The following is a 24,843-nucleotide window of genomic DNA, read 5'->3' as shown; positions in this document are numbered from 1 at the left end:
TGCTCAGGAAAGTCTCAACAGCCAGATTGCTTGAGGTGGGTTTAGTGAGGAAAAAATTAAGTGTGATCTCCAACCCAAAAATCATCTCAGCTCTACTGTCTGAACGAAGGAGAGATTAATTTAGGAGCACCCCAACAGATACTCTAATTTTCTAACCACCAACAAAGAGAATATTTCAGCTCTGTAACAATGATAAATGGGTCAATCTGAGGTCAGATTAAGGTGGCCAGTAGTAGAGAAGCCAAAGTTGCAGTGTTTGAATGTTAGCAGAAACTTCTTGATGGTGGAATTGGTTAGTTGTGGAAGTCCCATTGCTTGGGTTTTGAAAACTAGACCAGAAAAATCCCAAGTAACATTCCTGCATTGGTAGAGAGATGTACTAGGTGAGGGTCAACTTCATTCTAGTAACCACTGTGCCTAAAGCAGGACAGGCCCCCTGTTGATCTGCTGAGCTCAAAAGGCAGTTTTGCCTGTCAGGCAAGCATTAGGGGTTCAATCTCAATAAAGCTGGCACATGGTGACTTTTGCTGAACAACGGGTTCCTTGGATCAACCCAACACTCAGAAATTATTCCTGGGGGAATTCTGCAGGACTGCGCACCCGCAGAAAATGCCCCCCTCCTTTTACCCCCCCAAAAATTCCTGTGCTTCCCTGAAGAAAATGCCAGGGAGGCAAAGGAAAGCTGCAGGGGAGAGGGGTAGGGTGACCAGATGTCCCAATTTTATAGGGATAGTCCCAATTTTGGGGTCTTTTTCTTATATAGTCTCCTATTACCCCCCACGCCCTGTCCTGATTTTTCACACTTGCTGTCTGGTCACCCTAGAGAGGGGGAAAGAGGGGGAACCACCATGGATGCAGTTTTTTGGGGGGGATTGCCCTCCCAAACAGAGGCGAGGCATGGGGGGGCACATGGGTTACGTGCCACTGCGCACCCCCCCCCCCATTTCTGCAAGCCCAGAGCTAACCAGCTGAAGGAGGCTGCGTCTTTGCTCCACTGACTCTGCAGCTGAATGCTGCCTCTTGGGTCTTAGTGCCAGTTGTGCTCCCCTTCTGTGTTTTCGGTGCAATGGTGAGTAGGGCTGGATAAGGGCGGAGGGGTAAGGAGAGAAGGGGGACGGAGGGAAGAGGCAGTGGGGAAGGAAGGGGGTGGAATAGCCCCAACCAGCTGCACCTGGACCCTCACCTCATCAAGCCCCTCTCCCCCAGCACACAGACCCCTCCCTGCCGAGCCCCATTTCCCCACAACCAGACCCCACCCCCATTGAGCCCCAACCACCTTCACCTGGATCCCCTGCAGAGTCCTGTTATCTCTACATCTGAAGCCCCCCAATGACCCCCCGTGCATCCAGATCTTCCACTGAGCCTCCCGCACTCAGATTGCCCCACACAAAAACCTCTCACCCCACACCTGGATCCCTCCACACTAAGCCCCTCCATACTTGGATCCTGCTGGGCTGAGCCTGCCACCCACCCCTGGTGCACCTGGCGCAGAGGAGCAGGGCCCCCGGGTGTTTCTGGGGCAGGCGCAGCCCTTGCACTGTGTTAGGGTTGGGTGCAACCTCACTGACGAGTCCCTGTACCGGGGGAGATGGGGGCTTCAGAGTGAGCTCCCACCCTAATGCAGCCAGTGGCCTGTGCTTCCCACTGCCATACTGGAGCCACATTTATTTATTGACCAATAAAATTTGCAGAATTTTGTAGAATTTTAAAATATGCACAGAATTTTATATATATATATATGGTGAATTCCCCCAGGAGTAAGGAATATAGTGATTCATGGCTGCCACATCATAACTTTAAATGGAAATCTGTGTATCTCCACAGACATTTTGTTAAGAAAGAGGTGGGGTTTTGTAACAATATCTACTGTTGCATCTTTGACTTAATTTTTTTCACTAAAAAGCAGAATAGGGTGCGTCTATAGCTATGCTTTTCAAATGATCATTAAGAACATAAGAATGGCTATGCTGGGTCAGACCAATGGTCCATCTAGTCCAGTATCCTGTCTTCCAACTGTGGCCAGTGACACATGCTTCAGAGGGAATGAGCAGAACAGGGCAATTATCGAGTGATCCATGCTCTGTTGTCCCATCCCAGCTTCTGGCAGGCAGAGGCTTAGGGACACCTGGAGCATGGGGTCATGTCCCTGACTATCTTGGTTAATAGTGAGAAGTTACAATAGTGTCCAAAGTTGTGATCAACATTTCAATCTTAATTAATAGGCAGCAGGTTTAAAACAAACCTACGGAAGTACTTCTTCACACAACACACAGTCAACCTGTGGAACTCGTCATGGAATGTTGTAAAGGCCAAAAGTATAGGTGTTCAAAAAAGAATTAGATAAATTCATGGAGGATAGGTTCATGAATACAATTGTTGGTGTTATTGTAACTTATCATTGCCTTAATGCTTTTATTTAAAATTTTGCTTTTGGACATATGGTACAGTGACTATGCCATAACTTTTTAATATTAAATAATTTTTGTACTAGATGTCTATGTGCTTGGGGGTAGGTCTGTTATAATGTATTATATACTCAAGAAGAGGAGAAGATGAATGCAGTCAACAGTTGTCTCTGTGGGAAAATAATAATTCTGTGGCAGTAAGAGCTAGGTGGTATTATTATTTCTATTTATTTATTAGTGCCTTGTATATGATTACTTGTGACTTCCTAACATGAACACGATTTTCTATGCTGAGGCTATAGTTGCGGTAGGACGTTAGAGAAGACAGCAGTGTCCCTGATCCTGCATATACTTACACATATGCTTAACTTTGCCCACTGTGAGTGGTCCCAAGCAGGTAAAGTTAAGGATGTATATAGGTGTATGCAGGACCCAGGGTAAGTAAGTTTTCACTACAGTGAACACTAAGCCTCAGGTAATGGTGGTGCAAATGTAGCATCTGTTGCAACTATTTCCTTGCTCTTTTTAATATTTCTTTTTTTTAAAGACATTTTTTGCCCCCTCCTTTTTAAGCATCAGAAAAAATATTGGGGCCTGATTCTCATTTTCATTAAAACTCCTTTACATTTGCACCACATTTATGAATTCTTTACTCTGCCAGAGCAGTGTTAAGATGCCAATGTAAATGAGAATCAGCCTCTTGGGCCCAGATTTTTAAAGGTATTTAGGCATTGGTGCGCTCGGCATTGCGATCCCTAGTAGACTGAGAAGCCTGCATCTTATTTTCAAAAGTGACTTAGGCCTAGTTTATACTTAAAATTGAGGTTGTCATAACTACATTGCTCAGGGATGTGAAAAATCCATGCTGACCTAAGCCGCAGTACAGGCACAAGTGGATCAGTGGAAGAATGCTTCTGTCGACCCATCTTGCATCTGAAGAAGTGAGGTTCTTACCCACGAAAGCTTATGCTCCCAGTACTTCTGTTAGTCTCAAAGGTGCCACAGGACCCTCTGTTGCTTTTTACAGATTCAGACTAACACGGCTACCCCTCTGATACTCTGTCGACCCAGTTACCATTGCTCCGGGAGGTGGTGTTCCTACACCAAAGGAAAAACCCCCTTCCATCCGTGCAGGCTGCGGGATTATGCTGATTAAGCTACAGCACAGTAGCTATGCCGTTATAGACCCTGTAGTGTAGACATGGCCTTAGGCACTTGGGAGCCAAAGTCCCACTGTCAGTAGTAGTATAAAAAGGAAGTAATGGATTTCAAGGATGAATTTTCACTATTGTGTTGTTTGCTATTTTGCAAGGAAACTAAAAGAGAACACCTATCTTTCTTGACATGGACCAAAATAAATGCCATTTGGGAGTCTGTCTGGTTACACAAATGTTAATGGGAAACAAGTTTTGGAATCTAGTTCAGATGATAGTTTGGAGATAAAACCACATCAGATTAGAGACTACCAAGATGGCAGAATGTTAAATTACCATAAATGACCAAGTTCTCCGAATTTTCAAATGAACGTTAGACTTGAATTGGACATATAAAGGATGTTGGACTAAACAAATCTTGTTGTTTGATTAGTAGTAGATATATGAAATGGTATTTCAGAAAAATGCTCCATCACTGAAAGCCTGTATCTCTACTAGCATAGCATTTAACTGCTGATATAGTGTGGCATGTTGGGAATCTGATGATTTATATGTGAAAATTGTCTACATATGTATAATGTTAATGTATACATTTTAATGCCTACAGAAACCTATTACCAGAGCCAAATAATATATAGCAGAAAAGGAAATTAAGAAATATAAGCAAAGAAGAAAAGATATTTTCAGTTGAAATTTGGAATGAGATTTAGAGTTGATGAGGTAGAGAGAGAGGTTATTCCAGATAGTAGAAACTGCAGAATAGAAGTCTCTTTAAATGTGTATATTGCAAGTATAATTTTAAAAGTTGATATAGATAGACGATTATGCTAACTTTGCTACAGAAATCGGCACTGGAATGTCAAAGTAATCCAAGGGAAAATATAAAGTAAATATATTTTCTTAGTTTTTGCTGGTGCTATTAGAAGATTCTTTAACTTCTAGGCTTATTAATTCTGATATTTTCATTAAATTTCATCATTAGAAAAGTCACATCCTTAAGTGAACTGGCACTTCCTATGAGAGGAAAGCTTATTTTGCTGAAGCTGTTCAGAAGTTTGATTCTTAGTTCTACGTATAATGTAGCAATGCTTCCTGGCATATTTCCTTGAGATCAAATAAAGAAGATAAAATTGGACCCCGATCCTGCAATTGGATTTGTCTGAGTCGATGCTTGTGCCTGCATAGAGCCTGAATGATTTTAATGGTGCTCTGTGAGCCACATGGATGCAGGCTGCCTGCCAGGATCGATTTTATGATTGAGGTATTAGGGAGTAGCTGTTGTATGTTTTTATGAGTGTAGGGTATGTGTATTTTAGGATTACCTCAAAGTGAACATTATAGGTAAGGTGGGGATATAGGTTCCGTTCTTTTAAAGGAAAAAGGTAGCATTAATTCAGTATCAAAGATGAGAAATCACAAATGAGAAGTTCCAGAAATTAAGGTTTGTACTACTGCAATAATTCATATATATCTGAGCCTACCTCTCATTTTGAATACATCTCATATATATATTTTCTGCCCTTGTTTAAATGTTAATTAACAGAGAGACAAGATGGATGAGGTAATATCTTTTACTGGACCAACTTCTGTTGGTGAGAGAGACAAGCTTTCGTGCCACACAGAGCTTTTCTTCAGATCTGGGAAAGGTACTCCAAGCATCACAACTAAGGCCATGTCTACGCTCCCAAATTATATCAACCTAATTTACATCGGCATACAGCCACTGAAGTTACTAAATCACTTCTGTGGGTTGGCTCCTTGTGTTGGTGATGCATGTCCTCACTTGTATCAATTGTATTGTCAGTGTGGGCATTGTGGGACAGCTCCAGAAAGCCAGTAAGGCTACGTCTGCAGCACGAAATTAATTTGAAGTTATTTTATTCGAATTTCCAGAATTGAGTTCATACATTCGATGTTATGTGTCCCCACTAACGCGTGTGAATTCGGCGGAGTGCATCCACAGTACCGAGGCTAGCATCGAATGTCGGAGCGGTGCACTGTGGAAGCTATCCCACAGTTCCCGCAGTCTCTGCTGCCCATTGGAATTGTGGGTTAAGCTTCCAGTGCATGATGGGGCAAAAACATTCTCACGGGTTTTTCTGGGTGTGTGCCGTCACTCGCTCTTCCTCCGTGAAAGCTACGGCAGATGCCATGCTGCCAGCAGATGGTGCAGCCCGGTGCACTGCCTGTTTCCTGGTTTTCTCCTTCAAATGTCTTCGGCCATCATGAACAGAGCCACACAGCTTCTGCTGCTTTCTCCAGATTGTCTGTCCTGGGCCCCCGTGAAAGCTACAGAAGGCAACAATTCCCCGCCATTTCTTGGCCATCGTGAACAGGGCCTAACAGCTTCCGCCGCAAACTCTGCTCTCGCCTCTTTTTCAATGTTGTGGGTCCTGGGCTCCCGTGGAAGCTACAGAAGGCAACAATTCCCTGCTGTTTCTCACCCATTGTGAACAGAGCCGCACAGACAATCTGGAGAAAGCAGCAGAAGCTGTCCTGGGCTCCCATGGAAGCTACAGAAGATAACCATTTACCGCCTTTTATCGGCCATCTTGAACCGAACAGCTCATTTCACGCCCTTTTTCCAGGATTACCCATGCAGGCACCATTGCGCGGCAAGCATGGAGCCCGCTCAGATCTCTGCTGCCGTTTTGACCACTGAAAACACCTCGCGCATTATCCAACAGTATGTTCAGTACCTGCAAAACCAGGCGAGGAAGCGATGACATTACGATTACTATACTGATGAGGACATGGACACAGACGTTCCTAGATGCACGGCATGTGGCGATTGGGAGATAATGGTGGCATTAGGCCAGTTCATGCTGTGGAACGCTGATTTGGGGCCTGGGAAACAAGCACAGACTGGTAGGATCACATAGTGTTGCAGGTCTGGGATGATTCCCAGTGGCTGCGAAACTTTCGTATGCGTAGGGCCATTCTCATCGAACTTTGTGACTTGCTGTCCCCTGCCCTGAAGCGCAAAGACACCAAAATGAGAGCAGCCCTCACTGTGGAAGCTTGCAACACCTGACAGCTACCGGTCAGTCGGGAATCAGTTTGGAGTGGGCAAATCTACTGTAGGGGCTGCTGTGCTGCAAGTAGCCAATGCAATCATTGACCAGCTGCTATCAAGGGTAGTGACTTTGGGAAATGTGCAGACCACTGTGGATGGCTTCAATGCGCTGGGGTTCCCTAACTGCGGTGGGGCGATAGACGGAACATATATCCCCATCTTGGCCCCCGCACACCGTGGCAGCCTGTACATAAACCACAAAGGGTACTTTTCCATGGTGCTGCAAGCACTGGTGGATCACAAGGGACGTTTCACCAACATCAACGTGGGATGGCTGGGAAAGGTGCATGACACTCGCATCTTCAGGAACTCTGGTCTGTTTGAACAGCTGCAGGAAGGGACTTACTTCCCAGACCGGAAAATTACTGTTGGGAATGTTGAAATGCCTATAGTTATCCTCAGGGACCCAGCCCACCCTTAATGCCATGGCTCATGAAGCCGTACACAGGCACCCTGTACAGTAGTAAGGAGCAGTTCAACTATAGGCTGAGCAAGTGCAGAATGGTGGTAGAATGTGCTTTTGGACATTTGAAAGGGCGCTGGCGCAGTTTACTGACTCGGTTAGATCTCAGCACAACCAATATTCTGCTTGTTGTGTGCTCCACAATATCTGTGAAAGTAAGGGCGAGACTTTTATGGCGGGGTGGGAGGTTGAGGCAACTTGCCTGGCTGCCAATTTCACACAGTCAGACAACAGGGCGATTAGAAGAGCGCAGCAGGGCATGCTGCGCATCAGAGAAGCTTTGAAAGCCAGTTTCATGACTGGCCAGGGTACAGTGTGACAGTTGTTTGTTTGCTTCTCTTGAAGTTACCCGCACCCTATATATATGAAAGGAAATAAAGTCAAAATTGTTTAAAAACTGTTCTTTATTATTTGATGCACAATGCATTGAGAGAAATTAGAAGGTAGACTTGGGGGGGAGGAGGTTGGGGGGATTGAGGAGGGAAGGACAAGTCCAGAAACCAAATCAAAAGTTCGCATATGCCAGCTTTCTGGTATTTGGGCGATCCTCTGGGGTTGAGTGTGTGGGGTCCCTGTAGCCTCTCCCCTCGTGTTCTTGGGTGTCTGGGTGAGGAGGCTATGGAACTTGGGGAGGAGGGAGTTTGATTATACAGGGGCTGCAGCGGAAGTCTGTGGTCTTGCTGCCTTTCCCACATTAGATCCACTATACAGCGGAGCATGTCAGTTTGCTCCCCCATGAGCTTGACCATAGCGTCCTGCCTACTCTCATCACGCGCCTCCCTCCTCTCTTCGTGTTTCTGTAATGCTTTACGGGACTCCGCAGTTGTTTGCCTCCATTCATTCAGCTGGGCCCTATCAGTGCGGGAGGACTGCATGAGCTCAGCGAACATGTCGTCCCGAGTTTGTTTTTTCCACTTTCTAATCTGGACCAGCCTCTGGGACGGAGTAGATAGGGGCCGCGTTGAAACATTTGCACCTGTGGGAGGAGAAAAAGGGAGGGTAGTAGTTTAAAAAATACATTGCAGAGAACAAAGGGGGGACTTTGGTATGAGTAAGCCATTGCACACGGCCGGGCAACAGAATTCATCTTGTAGGCAGCCCCTAGGGGCACGCAGGGTTCTGCTTCTTCTACATTCATTTCAATGCTTTCAAACTGCTGGGCCCCCTTTCCCACAGCAAGCAATGCCTGGTGGGTTTGCCATATAAAAGGAGGAGCTGCAGGCTTTCTGGGATGATCACTGCACATAACACCCCTCCCCACTCACCCCCAACCGCGTGGCTCCGATCAGGCTCAGAGCAGGGAAGAGCTGAGTCATTTACTCTAAACGCGAACAACCCAGCGCGACTGGGTTCCACCCCCCGCCCTGGCCCCCCACCGCGTGGCTCTGATCAGGTTCTCACTCACCGGAAGTACCTTCTCCAGGGCATGGAACAGGAGCTTGCCTTGGGAGTGAGGGGAGGCTATTGGCTCTAGCATTAAGATTAGTTCCTGGCTAAGGGAAAAACGGATTCCCCACTTGCCGCCTATGCACTGTCCTCCTCTTCCTCTTCGTCCTCCAGTGTCTCTTCTTCCTCGCTCCATGCAACTCCCCCCTTGCAGGTGTCCACGGACAGGGGTGGGGTAGTGGTGGCATCACCCCCCATAATTGTATGGAGCTCACGGTAAAAGCGGAATGTATGGGGCTGTGACCCAGAGCGCCCGTTTGCCTCCTGGCTTTTTGGTATGCTTGCCTGAGCTCCTTGATTTTTGTATGACACTGCTCTGTGTCCCTGGAGTAGCCTCTTTCCGTCATGGCTCTGGAGACTTTAGCGTAGGTATTTGCGTTCCTTTTTTTGGAACGTAGTTCTGCCATAACAGACTCATCTCCCCAGCATGCGATGAGATCCAGTACCTCCCGTTCGGGCCATGCTGGAGCTTGTTTGCAAATCCGGGACTGCGTGATCTCCTGTGATGGTGGACTCTGCATGGTCACCTGTGCTGCTGGTGACCAAACAGGAAATTAAATTCAAAAGTTCCCAGGGCTTTTCCTGCCGACCTGGCTAGTGCATTGGAGTTGAGAGTGTTGACCAGAGCGGTCACAAGGGAGCATCCTGGGATAGCTCTCGGAGGCCAATAACGTCAAATTGTGTCCACAATACCTTTAACCCGGGATTGCAATCTCGGTTTAAGCACTACTCCACCTGCCGAGGTGGAGTACAAAAATCGAATTAAAGAGCCCTTTAAATCGGATAAAAAAGTTTGATCATGTGGACAGAATCTTTTTTTTTCGAAATAACTCAGCTAATTCCGAAATAACAGGCTAGTGTAGACCAGGCCTTACATTCAATGTAAGCAACACGGTGTCTACACTAACACTGTGTCAACCTAATTAGATCTATTGTTACTCTATGCCACTCACGGTGATGGTGTTCCTAAATTGGCATAGAGAGGCACTTATGACAGGTAGAGCCAAATTTAAGTGAAGACCTTCCACTGCTAGGTCAACCCAAGGCATCTTACGTTGACCTAACCATGTAGTATAAACTGTGCTCAGTGCAAGGTGGAGCAGAAACCCCCTCTTTTTGTCCTATGACTGCAGAAGTGTTAACAGGCCACTCTACCTTGAATGGACCCTTGCAGTATGCACTAACTACTTATGCTAAACAATCTATTCCACTTTGCATTTAGCTGGGACTCTCAGAGTACCTTTCCCAGACCTGAAGAAGAGCTCTGTGTGGCTCAAAAACTTGTCTTTTTCACCAACAGAAGTTGGTCCAATAAAAGATATTACCTCAGCCATCTTGTCTTTCTAATATCATAGGACCGACAGCTAAAACTACTTTGCAATTAACTAACAGTAATACAATCACTATTAAGTGTACAAGATGTGTGACATGTTCAAGTTCATATTGCAGTAGGAATCTTATCTTCTGGAACCTCTGACTTCAGCATGCTTGAATTTGTAATCTTAATGTTGCATTAATGCTAACTTTTATATTTTTTATTATCAAGATTATAAAAAATAGCCTGAAGGTAGCTTCCCAAACCTATAGTTAAGAATAGGGTTTTAAAAAGTGCCTATTACCTGGCAGCTTCTATTGTTGTGTGATATTTGTGCATTTGCGGATGGTGTGGCAGGTGAGCCAGATAATGCTTTTGGGTTGTGTTGTATAGCTATTACCTTTAGTGGTGTTCAAAACTAATATATGAGTAATTCTTGATAAATTTTTAAAATATCTATGCACAAACAGGATCCGTTTAATTTATATTAAATAACAAGTCTTCAATGAAAGTAGCTCAACATGCAATGAATCTAATGCTGCCTCAACAGCTTTGCTAACTCCAGTTTTTGCCTGTTGTATTTTCTTGTTTGTGTGTGTGTTTCATGCAGCTTTCTGAACTCTTATCTGCTAGCCTTAATAGTCTGCTTTTTGTTTTTTTGGTCCTGTTTTGCCTTTTAAACCTGATTAAAATGTCAGAAACAATGGGGAAAGGAACAATTATACCAAAGAATAGTTGGCACAAACATTCCACTTGCACAGATTGTACAGATTCCTTTGATTTACAAACCAATCTAAATGAGTTGTGCATGATGTTGACGCTATTCCTTAGCAAGGGATGTTTGCAGCAAAGAACCCATCTGGGTTCTATTCCTGGAACTCCTATGAACAGCCTGGGCATGATTCACCTCTGTTTTAGTGCAGCTTTGTGTCACTGGTGTTTCAGCAGCATAGAAACTCAGCAGCACAGCGATGAATTGTGCGCTCTCTATGAAGAAGGAGGGATAATATTTCACTTCTGAAAATACCTTGAAGCTGTGCCATGGAAAGCGATGTAAACCCAGAGTTATTAGAACTCAATTTAGCAGTCCCTGGGTTTGTTAACCAAGGGCTTGAGCATCTACACTCATTTGTAACCCCAGATTAGGAATTGTTGAACTCTGGGTCCCAACCGGGAGTTCCAGCATCTATGCTGCATTATGCAGGTTTGAGTCCAACCACCCATATCCCAGACTTCCTAGTGCCCTCTCAAAATGTGGCTGTTCTAGCCGTTTGTTCATGGTGCAGTGTGGGAAAACTGTAGGACTTGAACTGTAGGTCCCAGCTTGATACAGGCTCAGACTCTCCATCCCTTTAGGGTTCTGGGACCCTGGGTCCAAGCCCTGGGTTAGGGCAATTTGTGTGTAGACAGAAGGGGAGCTAGGCTGGAGCCTGAGTTTGAATCCTGGGCTTGAGTTGATTCAGGTGAAAGTAATCAAAACATATCTTAACTAATAGTAGTGCCACCTCCATTTACTAGCTTAACATTCAGTTTGAGCTACTGAGCAGCATCAGTGGGAACTGTCAGCCAGCCCTTTCTTCTCTGTCTCACAATTGTTAAAAATTATCCAGAAAAACTTGCAATATATGTTCTGCATCATTGTGGTACCAGTCCCAATGGTAGCTCAGAGACATACTGTGAAGGCTTAGAGCAGCTTGCAGATACTTTAATGTATGGGAGAGAAGTAGAGAAATTACAGTCTGCAGCACATTTAGGAAGCATTTATTAGGCAACAGGGAAAAAACAGCACATGCGGTAAGGAAGGGTGGTACTGTACTTGCTATGAACAGAATAAGGTACCATGACTTTCCAGAGTTTTGCTTCATTGGACGGCTCTATTTCCACTTGCTACAAATAGATCAGTGAAAAGAACGAGGAGTACTTGTGGCACCTTAGAGACGAACAAATTTATTTGAGCATAAGCATGCATCTGATGAAGTGGGTTTTAGCCCATGAAAACTTATGCTCGAATAAATTTGTTAGTCTCTAAGGTGCCACAAGTACTCCTCGTTCTTTTTGCTGATGCAGACTAACACGGCTGCTACTCTGAAATAGATCAGTGAAACGATGTTCTGATAGGGTTGCACGTCTTGCTTTTATTCCCAGCTCATCTCTTCTCACTGCCCTCTTTTAGCTTCTCTCCTCACCATTCAGTTAGGTCAGTTTGTCTTTTGGATGGGTTGAACAGTGCTCTCTGCAGTCAGAATCCATAGCTGTTTGTAAGTGATTTCTGCGAGATAGAATGCTATGCTGTCATTTCTGAATGTATTTCTTTGCGTAACAAACTATGAGCCTCCAACGTTACTTTCTTGGGTCCTAGGCAGATCAAAGTATGCAATTACTTGCTGACATTTTGATAAAACAGTGGCTGCTTGCGGGAGGAAGGCTCTTCAGTTCCTATTCATCATTATTAAATTACTGATTAACTGCAGCATGAAGCTCTATGAGGGTCATGATTCTTCATCATGAAGATCTAGTAAAGCTTATTTGTAAATTACACTTACAAATGAGAATCCAGATCAGGACCTCTGTTGCATCCTCACTTTCTTACCCTAATTTTCATATATGCAAGAAACATAACAGTTGAGATGGGACATATTGTAGAGGAATTTGAGGTAAATGGTGTCAAATTTAAATTGTGTCAGTGTTACATTTCTTGCTTTGACCATGCAGCTCCCAGTATATTTTATATATTTGTTTCCTCTTTATTTTAGGAAGCATTATATGGTTTAGAAACAGTTTAGAAGTTTTCAACTCTAAAAATTATTGCAGTAAAATATTGTTAAGTCATAGAGGGTGAAGCTAGACTTTGATCATTTTTTTCCTTTAATGGCTCTGTAACAAAAATATGAAATCCAGATGAAATGCAAGCAGCAGATATGAACCAGGTTTTTATTTCAACTATGGCATTTTCTTCCAGTTAGAAAATTAATATTCCTCCAAAAAAGGCACTCTCCAGAAGAAATGATATGTTAGAGCTCTGAACCGTGAGAGCACCTGAATTGCTGCAGATGCCAGCAATGCAGTGGCCCTGCATATCTGGGAAGAAGGTTATTCTATTCCACAAAAGCCAAAAAGGCATAAGAATGGGCTCCACAATACTGAACAGCGGAGAAGTTTGGGGGAAACAGTGCTAGTGTAAATTAGCTTCCATCTATCGCAGCTCCCAAGCGAGGTGCAGCTTTTTCCTTTTCTTTTTCTTTCTTTTTCCCCCATCCCGTTTGTTAACAAATCCCCCAGCATCATTCCCATGAGAATAACTGCCTTATGAAAATTGGGCTAGAAAGAGTCACAAAAGTGGTGGGCAGGGTGTGGAGTGACACTTATTCACAGTGTATAGAGGGATACATACATATTCTGCAGAGAGGCAGCTGGTCTAGTGTATAGGGTACTGGACTGGTATGTGTCCCAGGAGACCTGGGTTCTATTCCTGGCTCTGCCATTGATCTGCTATGTGACCATGGGCCAGTCATTGGGCTCTTTCTGCCTCTGTTTCCCCTCCCTTTCCCTATTAACAGGGATTTTTTTTTTTTTTTTTTTTTTTTTTTTTTGGTGGAGTTATTAGAAGTAGGAGTAGTTCAATGAGTGCACTAGAGTTTATAAACTCTGCCTGGGCCTAATCTGGATCTCCATGAGGTAGGGATTACAGGCAAAGAACTCTATATGGGAGTGAAAAGAGAATTTTCATGGCTGGGAAAATGGGAGATAGGGCATCAAAAGGGGATTTGATCTAAGGACAGAGAGAAAAAGATACCTGGGGAGACCCCTGCACATTTTGCAAGCTCCACGGGATTCCTGTCAATGATTAGTTCTAATTCCCAGGCAAAATCATTTACTAAGCTGGATTCAAGGCTTAGATATACATTTAGTTGCTTAAAGCATGGTGTACTCGGAAAGGCTGGTATGATGAAATGGCATTGTACGGTAGCTTATGTTGTCTTAATGATTTCTTGTGCAAAGCCGTTGCCTTTAAATTTTGCCCATAGTTACATCCAAGCTAAATTAGGGCCAGACCTGTGCCCTGCCTTCTACTTGAGGATCTGGGCATTAAGTAAGGTTGTACTGGAATAACTGAGAATAGAACTAATAATTTTGTTGATGAAGCATGAGCCGGAAGAGAGTCTAGCTCTCTTGCTCTTAAAAATCTGTGTTGGCTCTGCCATGTAAACCAGAGTAAAAAGTTGTAAAAACTTTTCTGTCAATAAAGTAACTAGCTGTGTAGCTGAATATGAACAGAGTTGCTAAGTAAGAAGTCATTCTTATGCAGTCACTTTTCAGAGCAGAATTCTGAGAAGAGGCCATTGGGAGATGTCTGGGAACCCAGCAGGGTTGGGGGGGAGGCAGCCAAGCAATTTGCTGACACCTCCTTGTGGCAGATGTCCAGTGCAGGTACTCTGTAGGGAAGGGACACAGTGACCCGATAAATGGCCTGGTAAAGGATTTTAAAAGGAGGTGTTAGTTAAAGAAACGGAATGGGGGGGCGAGGGGCTCCTATGGATGGTATGGCAGGGAACCAACCTCCCTTTCTTACAGCCCACCTCTGAGGGGGAGGGGTGGATAGTAAGGTCCCGGCAATGGATTGGCTGGGGGACCTGGATGGAAAAAGATGGGGAGCTGGCAGAAGCCCCTCAGGGGCTGAATGAACATGGAGTTACCTGCACTGTACACTTTTATCTGCCGTGTAGTTCCAGACATCTAATAATAGAGTTATGGTCTGATTAAAATCATATAAAATGTCTCCCATCCTTCTTTCAGTATAGCCGGACAATCACTTTTCAGAGAAGAATTTTATTTTGAGAAAGAAATTAGAGCTGGTTGAAAAATAGGGATTTTTTTCCAAGGAAAATTTCAGTGCAAATTGAAGAAAAAGTTTGTCTAAATTTCCCATTGACAATTCTGGTGGTGGGTTTTTTTTTTGGAGGGGAAAAAATGAATACTGAAAATAATGTGGATTTTGGCTGAAAAAAAGATAATTTGTCAGGTGTTCAGTTCTTCAAAATACTGAAATTTTCAGCTGGAAGCAGACACTTTCCATGAAAAATTTTGTTTGGTTGAAAACCCAAATTTCCATCACAAATATTTTGGACAAAAAGTTTTCAACCAACCGAGAAGAAATCCATTAAGAGAATGCTTCAATTTTTGCCTCATTCAGATCATTCTGAAAACTTATTTCTGCAACCAACAAACCATGGCTCTCTGAATTGTTCTTATAGATACATTGGTTCTAAAGGATTAAGAATCCTAGGAGTGCACAAAGTTGCATGGGGACTCATTGGGTGATCTGTCCATGACAATATCTTCTAGTTTGTTACAGTGGCTTTTATTCCTTGGGGACAGAAACAAATTTGTGTGTGTGTGTGTTTATATTTACACAAAAAGACAGGTAGCAAATATTTGTTAGAAGATTGTGTTTTAGTGGTATTTTGTGAATAGTATATGTGCATGAATATTAGGAGCATTTAGATTATTTATGATTTATACTTCTAGTTAAAACAGAACCAATGAGCAGCAGTGAGATTGCTACGACTACAGCAGACGAGTCTTTAGACAATTTCTCAGGATCAGGTAAGAAATAAATAAAGATATTTTTCACTTATTACACCGCTACCTCGATATAACGCAACCCGATATAACACGAATTCAGATATAACGCAGTAAAGCAGTGCTCCAGAGGGGCAGGGCTGCGCACTCCGGTGGACCAAAGCAAGTTCGATATAACGCGGTTTCACCTATAACGCAGTAAGATTTTTTGGCTCCCGAGGACAGCGTTATATCGAGGTAGAGGTGTATTTTCTTCCCCTCTTACAGTCTAAATACTGTATGCAGAAGTTAAAAATAAAAGGTTGTGTACAGTCTGTAGCTCGCACATTCTATCAGGGCCTGATCTTACACACCTTACTCAGGTCAGTGGGAATTTTCCATGAGTAAGAAATGTGAAATCAACTCATTGAAATCCATGGATAACTTCATTGGGAGCTCCACTCAGGATTGGGGCAGTATTATGGCTCAAACTGTTGTTTTGTTTTGTTTTCTGATGGCTAGCAGATCCATATCTGCATGCTCTAGTTTGCATTGTGAATGGGATAAAAGTCTAAAATCCTCCTCCTTGCTTGCTTACCTGTATGATGCCTTCTGAATTCTGGCTGCTCCCCAAAAAGTGCAAATATTTACATTTTCCATTTGTGCAAATAGGTCTCTAAACGGTGGGGAAAGGGTGCATATTAATCCAAAATGTGTGTATTAACACTGTTATTTCTATATTACTGTTTTTATCGTTCGGAATTTTCCACCTAATTGTGAACTCATAAGTTACAATCATGATTGCAGAGAGATGCAATAGAACTATGGTAATTACAGTGGTATTTGCCGACTCAGGTCGACTTTAAAGATTCACCTCAAAAATTGACCAGATGATGTGTCTCGATTGATTGATATAGGCCACATATGTGTGTGCTGATGTGCTAAAGATTGGCCAATAACTGTTTGTAATACCTTCAAGAACATTCAGAGATCTAAACTCAAGATTTTGAACTTAAGAGGAATAAGGATCGGTTGTACATTACACTCCATCCCCTTTGAGCCTCTCAGACAGGGCAAAGAGGATACATTCTGGCTGTAGCTGGCCAGCAAACAGTTCCCTAGTAGAGGGTAACTGCCAACTGACATAAACCCACCAGAGGCAACTCCTATACTAGACCACACATTCACTCTTCTCAGTGTAGGGTATATGTGAGGGGTATGTTGGAGGTAAGATGAGGGGTGTGACGACAGAGCCTTGTGTCGAACCTCTAGTAGTATAAGGTATGTGAGCGTAAGTTTCAGCAGATCCTAGAAAATCCAGATGCTTGGTCTACACCAGATTGGGTAGATATAACTGGTTCCATGACAGCCTCTGCTGTACAAAACAGAGGTTTGATGAGGGAAATATTGAGCCCATCATAATTGACTTTAACAATCCTTGAATACTTGGGTGCCAATACACTAACTTCTCTGAAAGATACTGTCCTGATTTTACGTCTCCATTTTTTCCCAGCTGTTTGAAAGCACAGTGTGTGAGAACACTCTTAGACTGTACATTATTTACAGAGATTCTTGTAATAATATATATGTATATATCATGTAGATTATACAGCTGGGGTGTATTTACTTTGGGCTTGACATAAACGAGATAAAGGTAAGGGAAAACAGGGAAAAAATTCTTTGCTATCTTTCTTGGTAATGCTCACTCATAAATAATTCTGTAGTACTGAGATCAAATCTGCATGCTTCATAGGGACAAAATCAGATTCTGCCCAGCTTGACAGTCTTCAGAAATTATATCAGGTGGGACATTGTGCATGTCTATTTGATTCCAAGTGCCTGACAATAGGCATGTAATTTTCTGCTTGGTTCATACCAGGAAAGATATTTTACAATGATCTCACAACCTGAAATTGACCTCTTCCGTGTGAGGGACTCAAAAGAGATCTTGGGCATAGAGAATAAATGGGACCCAAATAGTAATCAGAGAGAAGAAGGCTTTCTTCTTGGAACCTCTAAAAAAATAATAGGGACATAAAACTGGAAGGAACCATGACACTATGCCCCATATTCTTCATAGAGACATTATTGTGATATGAGTATGGCATAACCATAATGTGTTTTGTGCAAGATAAAGTTTGTGAGATATCATTGAAAAGGTTATGATTTACTGAATATGATTAGCCTATTTGGATGCATGTATCATTTTGGTATCTGAAGTTAGGAATATTGTCTATGCATCGATTACAAATGTGTTTACACCTGGGGAACGCCCACTAAGCAGAATGCAATCAGTCTAGATGGTTGGCTGAGAAGGGCCATTAGGAGAACAATAGGTCTTAGAAGATATTAATCTCCCACCTGGGAGCCTTCCTGAGGATGCTACAAACAGCCTCCGAATCATGGCTGCTGTGTCCCTCCGGGACATGTGACCAAGTCATCTGGTACTGGACTCCATCATAGAATACTAGTGTTTTTCCACTGACTGGGTGTGGGAATCAAGCTGGGAGACAAAGTATTCCTGCCATATGGAAAAGCTATTTAAGGCAGGGGAGTGACATCATTGTGGTTCTTCACTGATTCCCCGCCCAAAGGAGACACTTGGAAACACCTAAGAAACAAGGACTGAACTGGGGGAGAAGGGCTGAATCCAGGATAGAGGGATTTCTAGCCTGTGAAAGGCATACCTGGGGTTTTAAGCTGCAAGCAGGTGCAGCTTGCCCTTGAGAATCTTTGCAAACTGCCTAAACCAACAATTAGGTGAGAATTTGCTATTCATCTCCAATTTCTTTAGTATATTAAGCTTAAATAGCGTTTTTGTTTTATCTGCTTTGATCTGTTTGCTATCCATTATAATCACTTAACATCTATCTTTTGTAGTTAATAAACTTGTTTTTGTCTAAAACCAGCGGGTGAAAATCATAACTGGGGGCAGAAAGCTGTTGAATATCTTCCATTGAGGGAGGGGGCGAATTTCATGATCTTATGCTGTACAATTTCCTGTGTAGCACAACATAGTATAATTTTGGGTTTGCACTCCAGAGGGGAGTGCATGCCTTAGGAACTGGGAGGTGCCTTAGCTGAGCCTTCCCATGGAGAGCTGATCTCAGCAGCTGTGTGCAGCTGCAGCTGTGCGTGTCCCTACCTGTATGTGTGCTGGAGCAGGCTTGAGGGCCTGTCACAGCAGTACAAAGTAAAGAGAGCCCAGACTGGTGAGTCAGGCGGGTTCAGGGATACCCCAGTTCCAGGTGACACCCTGCAGGGAACCTGACACAGGAACCTCCTGGATCCTTCAGTCCAGTCCTCTGGTATCTTTAGAATTTGTCATATAATCCCATTAATAAATTTATCAAGCCCTGTTTTAGAGCTGGTAAGATTGCTTGCCCTCTCTATTGCTATCGAGAGGCTATTCCAGAACTTCACTTCTCTGATGGTTAGAAACTTTCTTCTAATTTCCAGCCTAAATTTACTCGTAGCCAGTTTATACCCATTTGTTCTTGAGCCACCCTTGTCTTTTAGTTAAATAACTCTTCTCACTCCCTTATATTTAGTCCTCTGATGTATTACATCTCCTCTCTGCATTCATTTTGCTAGACTAAACAAGCCAAGATCTTTTAGTATCGTCTTGTAAAACAGGATCTCCAGTTTCCTAATCATCCTAGTACCCTTTCTCTACACCTGTCTCAGTTTGAATTCCTTTCTTTAGCATTGTATGCAGTATTCCAGATCAGGTCTTCCCAGTGCCTTCTTCAATGGCATTAATATGTCCCAACCTCTAACAGAAATACCTCACCTGATGCCATTTAGGATCATATTTGCCTTTTTCATGGCTACATCACATTTGTAGCTCATAGTCATTCTGTGATCAGCTAATACACTCCCAAAGTGTAGGCCTTGCACTTTATAGTATAATGATGAGCAGAAGGCACAGCATACAAATGCATAGCTGACCTTCTTTCTCTTTAGTGCCCTGAAAGGTTGCAAAGATCTTCCATGAATTTTAAACTTCTGTGTTAACAGGGATGGTTGTGGGGTTACAAATAGGAAGTTGGAGCTCTTAATCTGAGCTTCAGAAAAAAAATACCTGTTAGATTAATTTCTTGGTCTTACACACTTAACAGTGTTTTATTAAGACAATATGCTATTTCATTATGACATCTTTATGAAATACTAAAAGTTATCAAAGTCTGAAAACTGATTAGAAATAAGTATGTAGTGCAAGGAAAGAAGCTGAAAGTGGAAGCTGTAGTATAGCCTTTGTACAACAGAATTATTTTAAAAAGAGAGACTTGCTATGAAGTTACCTGTATGTTTTCAATAGGAAACATACTTAGAATTTTGTTATGAAATACAGATCTTTTAATACAAAAAGTGGAAACTTGGACAAATTGCTAAAATGGAATACAAAAGAATAGCAAAAAGTATGGAGGGACAAAATCAGAAAGGCTAAAGCAAAAAATGAGTTACAAAAGGAGATATACCTAGCAAGGGACATAAAAGGCAGTAAGAAGAAGTTAGATAAACACATTAGGAACAAGAGAAAGACAAAGAAAAGTGTAGGTCTTCTACTTTGTGGGGAATCAGAGTAAATAATGGATGACATCAAGAAGGCTTAGGTGTTTAATGCCAAATTATTAAACAATCAATTTGTAAGCATCTAGAGAATAATAAAGTTATAATAGCTAACCTGTATTTGTCGAGAACAAATCATGCCAAACCAACTAATTTCATTCTTTACCAGGTTTACTGAGATAGGGACTATTATAGGGAAGCTGTAGAAGTGATATATTTTGATTGTAGTAAAACTTTTGATAGAGTGCCATGTGACATTGTCATAAACAAATTAAGAATATGCGGTCTAGATTAAATTACTATAAAATGGGTACAGAAGTGGTTGAAAGACCATATTCAAAAAGTGGTTATCAATAGTTTGCTGTTGAATTGGGAGGAGATATCTAGTGGGGTGCTTTAGGAGTCTGTCCCAGGTCTGGTATTATTCAACGTTTTCATTAATGACTTGGCTAATGAAGTGGAGAGTATGCTTATAAAATTTGCAGAATACACTAAACTAGGAGGGGTTGCAAGCACTTTGAAAGACAGGATTAGAATTCCAAATGACCTTGACAAATTCGAGAATTGGTCTAAAATCAAGAAGATGACATTCAATAAGGACAAGTACAGAGTGTGACAGTGAGAAAGGAAAAATCAAATGTACAACTACAAACTAGTGAATAACTGGCTAAGTGGTAGTAATGCCGAAAAGGATCGGGGTGGGGGAGGGACATAGTAGATCACAAATTGAATATGAGTCAACAATGTGATGCGGTTGTGTAAAAGGCTAATTCATTCTGGGATGTATTAACAGGAGTGTTGTATGTAAGGCATGGGAGGTAATTGTCTCATTCTTCTAGACACTGTTGAGACCTCAGGTGGAGTACTGTGTCCATTCTGGGCACCACACTTTAAGAAAGATATGAACAAATAGGAGAGAGTCCATAGGAGAGCAACAAAACTGATGAAAGAGTTAGAAAATCTAACCTATGTGGAAGAGTTGCACAAACTGGGCTTACTTAGTCTTGAGACAAATAAACTGAGGGAAATAATTGGCTTAAACTGCAGCAAGAAACATTTAGGTTGGATATTAGGAGGAACTTTCTACTATAAAGGTAGTAAGTTCTGGAATGGGCTTTCAAGGTTGTGGACTCCCCATCATTGGAGGATTTTAAGAACAGATTAAGCAAACACCTGTCAGGGATGGTCTAGGTCATCGGCTCTCAACCTTTCCAGACTGCTGTACCCCTTTCAGGAATCTGGTTTGTCTTGTGTACCCCAATTTTCACCTCCCTTAAAAACAACTTGCTTACAAAAGCAGACATAAAAATACAGGAGTGTCACAGAACACTATTACTGAAAAAATGTTTATTCTCATTTTTACTATATAATTATGAAATAAACAAATTATAAATATTGTACTTACATTTCAGTGTATGTATATAGAGCAGTATAAACAAATCATTGTGTGGAAAATTTTTAGTTTGTACTGATTTCACTAGTGCTTTTTATGTAGCCTGTTGTGAAACTAGGCAAGTATCTAGAGGGAAATATCTAGATGAGTTGATGTACCCCCGGAAGACCTCTGTGTACTCCCAGAGGTACACATACCCCTGGTTGAGAACTACTGATTTAGGTTTTCTTGGTCCTGCCTCAGTGCAGGGGGCTGGACTAAATGACCCCTGGAGAGCCTTCCAGCCCTACATTTCTGTGAGTCTAATATACTATACATTAATCAACCATTGTGGTGGAGTATCGTAAACCTTTGAAAATATGGAAGGACATGGTTTCCAATGGCAATCATTTGAGAATAATTTGTTTCCCTTGAAAATATCATCTGCCTGCAAGCAAAAATAAATTATTGCTCTGGAGTTGTGCAAAGAGGGGTAATTTAATCAAGCATTTAATTTTAATATTGAGCATTCCTATGCTAGTACCTGTCCCTATTAAAACATTATTTTGTAGGTCAGAATATTAATGATATTTGGACTTATTTAAAACCTTGTTAAAATTCTGAAATTCTGTTACCAAAAAGTAATACTTACCTTAGATGTGTGTGTTTACATTTTGATGTGCTTTCCTTTCTCCTTGGGGCAGCAATTGGAAGCAGTGGCTTCAGCCCAAGACAAACTCATCAGTTCTCCCCACCACAGATTTATCCTTCCAAGTAAGTTATCTTCTTTAAATAATAATAATCAAAATAAATAAGCAGATTTTAGCCTCATTTAGAATCATAATTGGGTTTTTCTGTTAAATCAAAGTTTAACCCAAAGCTTGTTCTTAAGAAAGTGTGTGATTTTATTTTATTTTAGTTATTTGTATTTTAGACCTGGGTGGATCGATCTAAGTTACGCAACTTCAGCTACGTGAATAACGTAGCTGAAGTGGACGTACTTAGATCTACTTACCGCGGTGTCTTCACTACGGTGAGTCGACTGCTGCCGCTCCCCCATCGCTCTGCCTGCACCTCTCGCCGAGCTGGAGTACAGGAGTCGACGGGAGAGCACTCGGGGATTGATTTATCGCATCTAGACGAGACGCGATAAATTGATCCCTGCTGGATCGATCGCTGCCTGCCAATCCGGCTGGTAGTGAAGACATACCCTTAAAGATTTTTTAAGAACTTCTGTTCTCTCATGCAGTCTATGACCATGTACTAATCAAGCTAATATAATAAGGCTGTCAGTTAACACAAGTACTCATATGTCTTTGTCTAATACAAATTCTATTTTCTGTCATTTATAATCAATAGCAGACCATACCCACATATTCTTCCTACCCCTTCCTCACAAACTATGGCCGCATATGGGCAGACACAGTTTACGACAGGAATGCAGCAAGCTACAGCTTATGCTACATACCCACAGCCAGGCCAGCCCTATGGAATCCCTTCATATGGTGAGTAAGAGTCAGTATCAATATTTTTTAAATCTGGGGTAAATATTTTTACCCAGAAGGCTCTATGACCCTTAGAAAGTGTTTTCTCTGTGTTTAATATGACAACTGTTCATGCATGTTTGTAGTCAAAAACCTACATTCCCTTTCGGTGAAGTGGGGAAAGCTTATAATATGTATTTACTGGAGTCTAATTAAGAATGTACATGACAAATGTGTCTTAGACAAATCCATAACAACTCTCATAACCTCCCAGGGAATAGTTGCTTTTACCTTTTGTTTCTGTTTTTAATGCTATCTTTAATAGAAAACATGGAAACAGATAGGTTAAAGAGAGGCGTTCATCAAATGTTTTATGTTAGAAATGGTCAAAACGGAAATGTAATCTAAGGAGCTAGTACTGCCTATCTTACTCCTGTTGACTTCAGTAAGAATTGTGCAATCCAAGTACATTAAAGGGTAAATTGATAAATACAAGGCTTGATCCTCAACTGGTGTAAACCAATCAAGCTCTTCTGATTTATATGTGCTAAGGATCTGACTCAAGACGTCTAATTTGAGTAGTTTTGGAAATCTGCTATGGTTGAAATTGAAATAAATGCCATTAAGGCTCTAAAATTCTGACAATATGGTGATATATAATCCAATTGCATTTTTCATATTGTCCCTATATATATTGTATATATGTTGATATATATTATAAAATAAATAGCTATAAACATAGTTCATATATTTTAACTCTTTTCTGCATATTTTAAACATCTAAAACATTTCATTTGAATATTTAAAATATATTTTCAGTGATGATAATGTATTTTTCTTACATATATTGTAAATGTGTGTTTCTCTTGTTTGAGACTTCTATTGGTCCTTGGCTATCTGTGGTGGGTTGGGCAGCCCAGATGGTGGTTTATCTTGTTCCCTTTGTCTTTCTGTGTGAAATCCTAGACCCATTAAAGTCAGTAGTAAAACTTGCATTGACTTCCATGGGGCCTGGATTTCACCCTCTCAGTTTAGCTGCCTCCATGTCACCAGTGCTCTGTATGTGAGTTGCTCTATTTGGACTCTGCTTGCTGGTTTGGCTAGTATGTTTATCTAGTCTCTTGCTTTTTTTTCCTTTTCCCCTGCCCCATCCATCCACTGTGCCGAGGACTTTAGTTATTTTTGTCTTGCACATTTTGCATTACAGAACTTCCGTTTACAACTGAAAAACTGGCTAAGTGATACGTCTTATTGCATTTTTTTGTTTTCCTACATGTCCACCTCAGGGCTTGGCCAAGGTTCTTTTAGCTATGTATCTTGTTGTTTAACAGTAGTATTAAAAAGCAAACATACTTTGGGAATGTGGGAGTTGACATCAGAGTATTTCCTTGTGAACAAATACATTTAAGTACATCTTTAGGCCCCAGTCGTGCAGTCTGTGCTCACGTGAGCAGTCACACTGAAGACAATGGGGCTGCTCATCTGCACAAAGCAAGCAGGATCAGCACCGTAAGAGAGTCAAAATTCTCCTCCCAGGTCTGCAGGTGAATCCTATTTTCTGAATTGTGTGCTTTGTCTTTCTCTTTTTCCATGCCTACGGGTTCCAACACTTGTAGAATGAACAAAATAGCAGAGTTAGGATATGTCCTGCTCATCTGAAAGGAGAAAATCTGCTTTTTAGGTCACTTTCTCTCTCTCTCTCTCTCTCTCTCTTTTTTTTTTTTTTTTTCTTAAAGTCTGGGGGCAGGTCTACACTTAAAACTCTGCAATGGTGCAGCAGTACTTTGTGAAGATGCTACTGTGCTGACAGGAGAGCATCTCTCATTGGCTTAGTTAATCACCTCCATGAGAGGCAGTAACTATGTCGATGGGAGAAGCCCTTGGGGATTTTTCACACCCCTGAGAAATGTATTTACACTTCTGTAAGTTTATAATGTAGACCTGGCATGGGACTTACTGAAAAGGCACTTTTCAAAATTTGAAAGACTGTGTACTCT

The 24,843-nt window shown here is 41.9% G+C and overlaps 1 protein-coding gene across 23 annotated transcripts in view; it reads left to right on the top strand.

Annotated features, from left to right (window-relative positions):
- Positions 1-24,843, top strand: part of EYA1 (EYA transcriptional coactivator and phosphatase 1) — a 239,039-nt gene that overhangs the window by 125,660 nt on the left and 88,536 nt on the right. For 16 of the 23 annotated variants that reach the window (XR_004644761.1, XM_034763100.1, XM_034763101.1 and 13 more), the window contains 3 exons: positions 15,386-15,463; positions 22,067-22,136; positions 22,722-22,867. Coding sequence is in view for 22 of the 23 variants with exons in the window: in XM_034763100.1 (XP_034618991.1) it covers positions 15,386-15,463; positions 22,067-22,136; positions 22,722-22,867 (294 nt within the window). In the remaining variant the exon portion in view is untranslated. The remainder of the gene's footprint in view (positions 1-15,385; positions 15,464-22,066; positions 22,137-22,721; positions 22,868-24,843) is intronic. The other 7 variants (XM_034763102.1, XM_034763096.1, XM_034763095.1 and 4 more) reach the window with 3 other exon arrangements.

The sequence above is a fragment of the Trachemys scripta genome, chromosome 2, assembly GCF_013100865.1.
Source record: "Trachemys scripta elegans isolate TJP31775 chromosome 2, CAS_Tse_1.0, whole genome shotgun sequence".
NCBI classification, from domain to species: Eukaryota; Metazoa; Chordata; order Testudines; family Emydidae; genus Trachemys; species Trachemys scripta.
The sequence above is the reverse complement of the archived record's forward strand: the minus strand, read 5'-3'. Positions and strand labels throughout refer to the sequence as shown.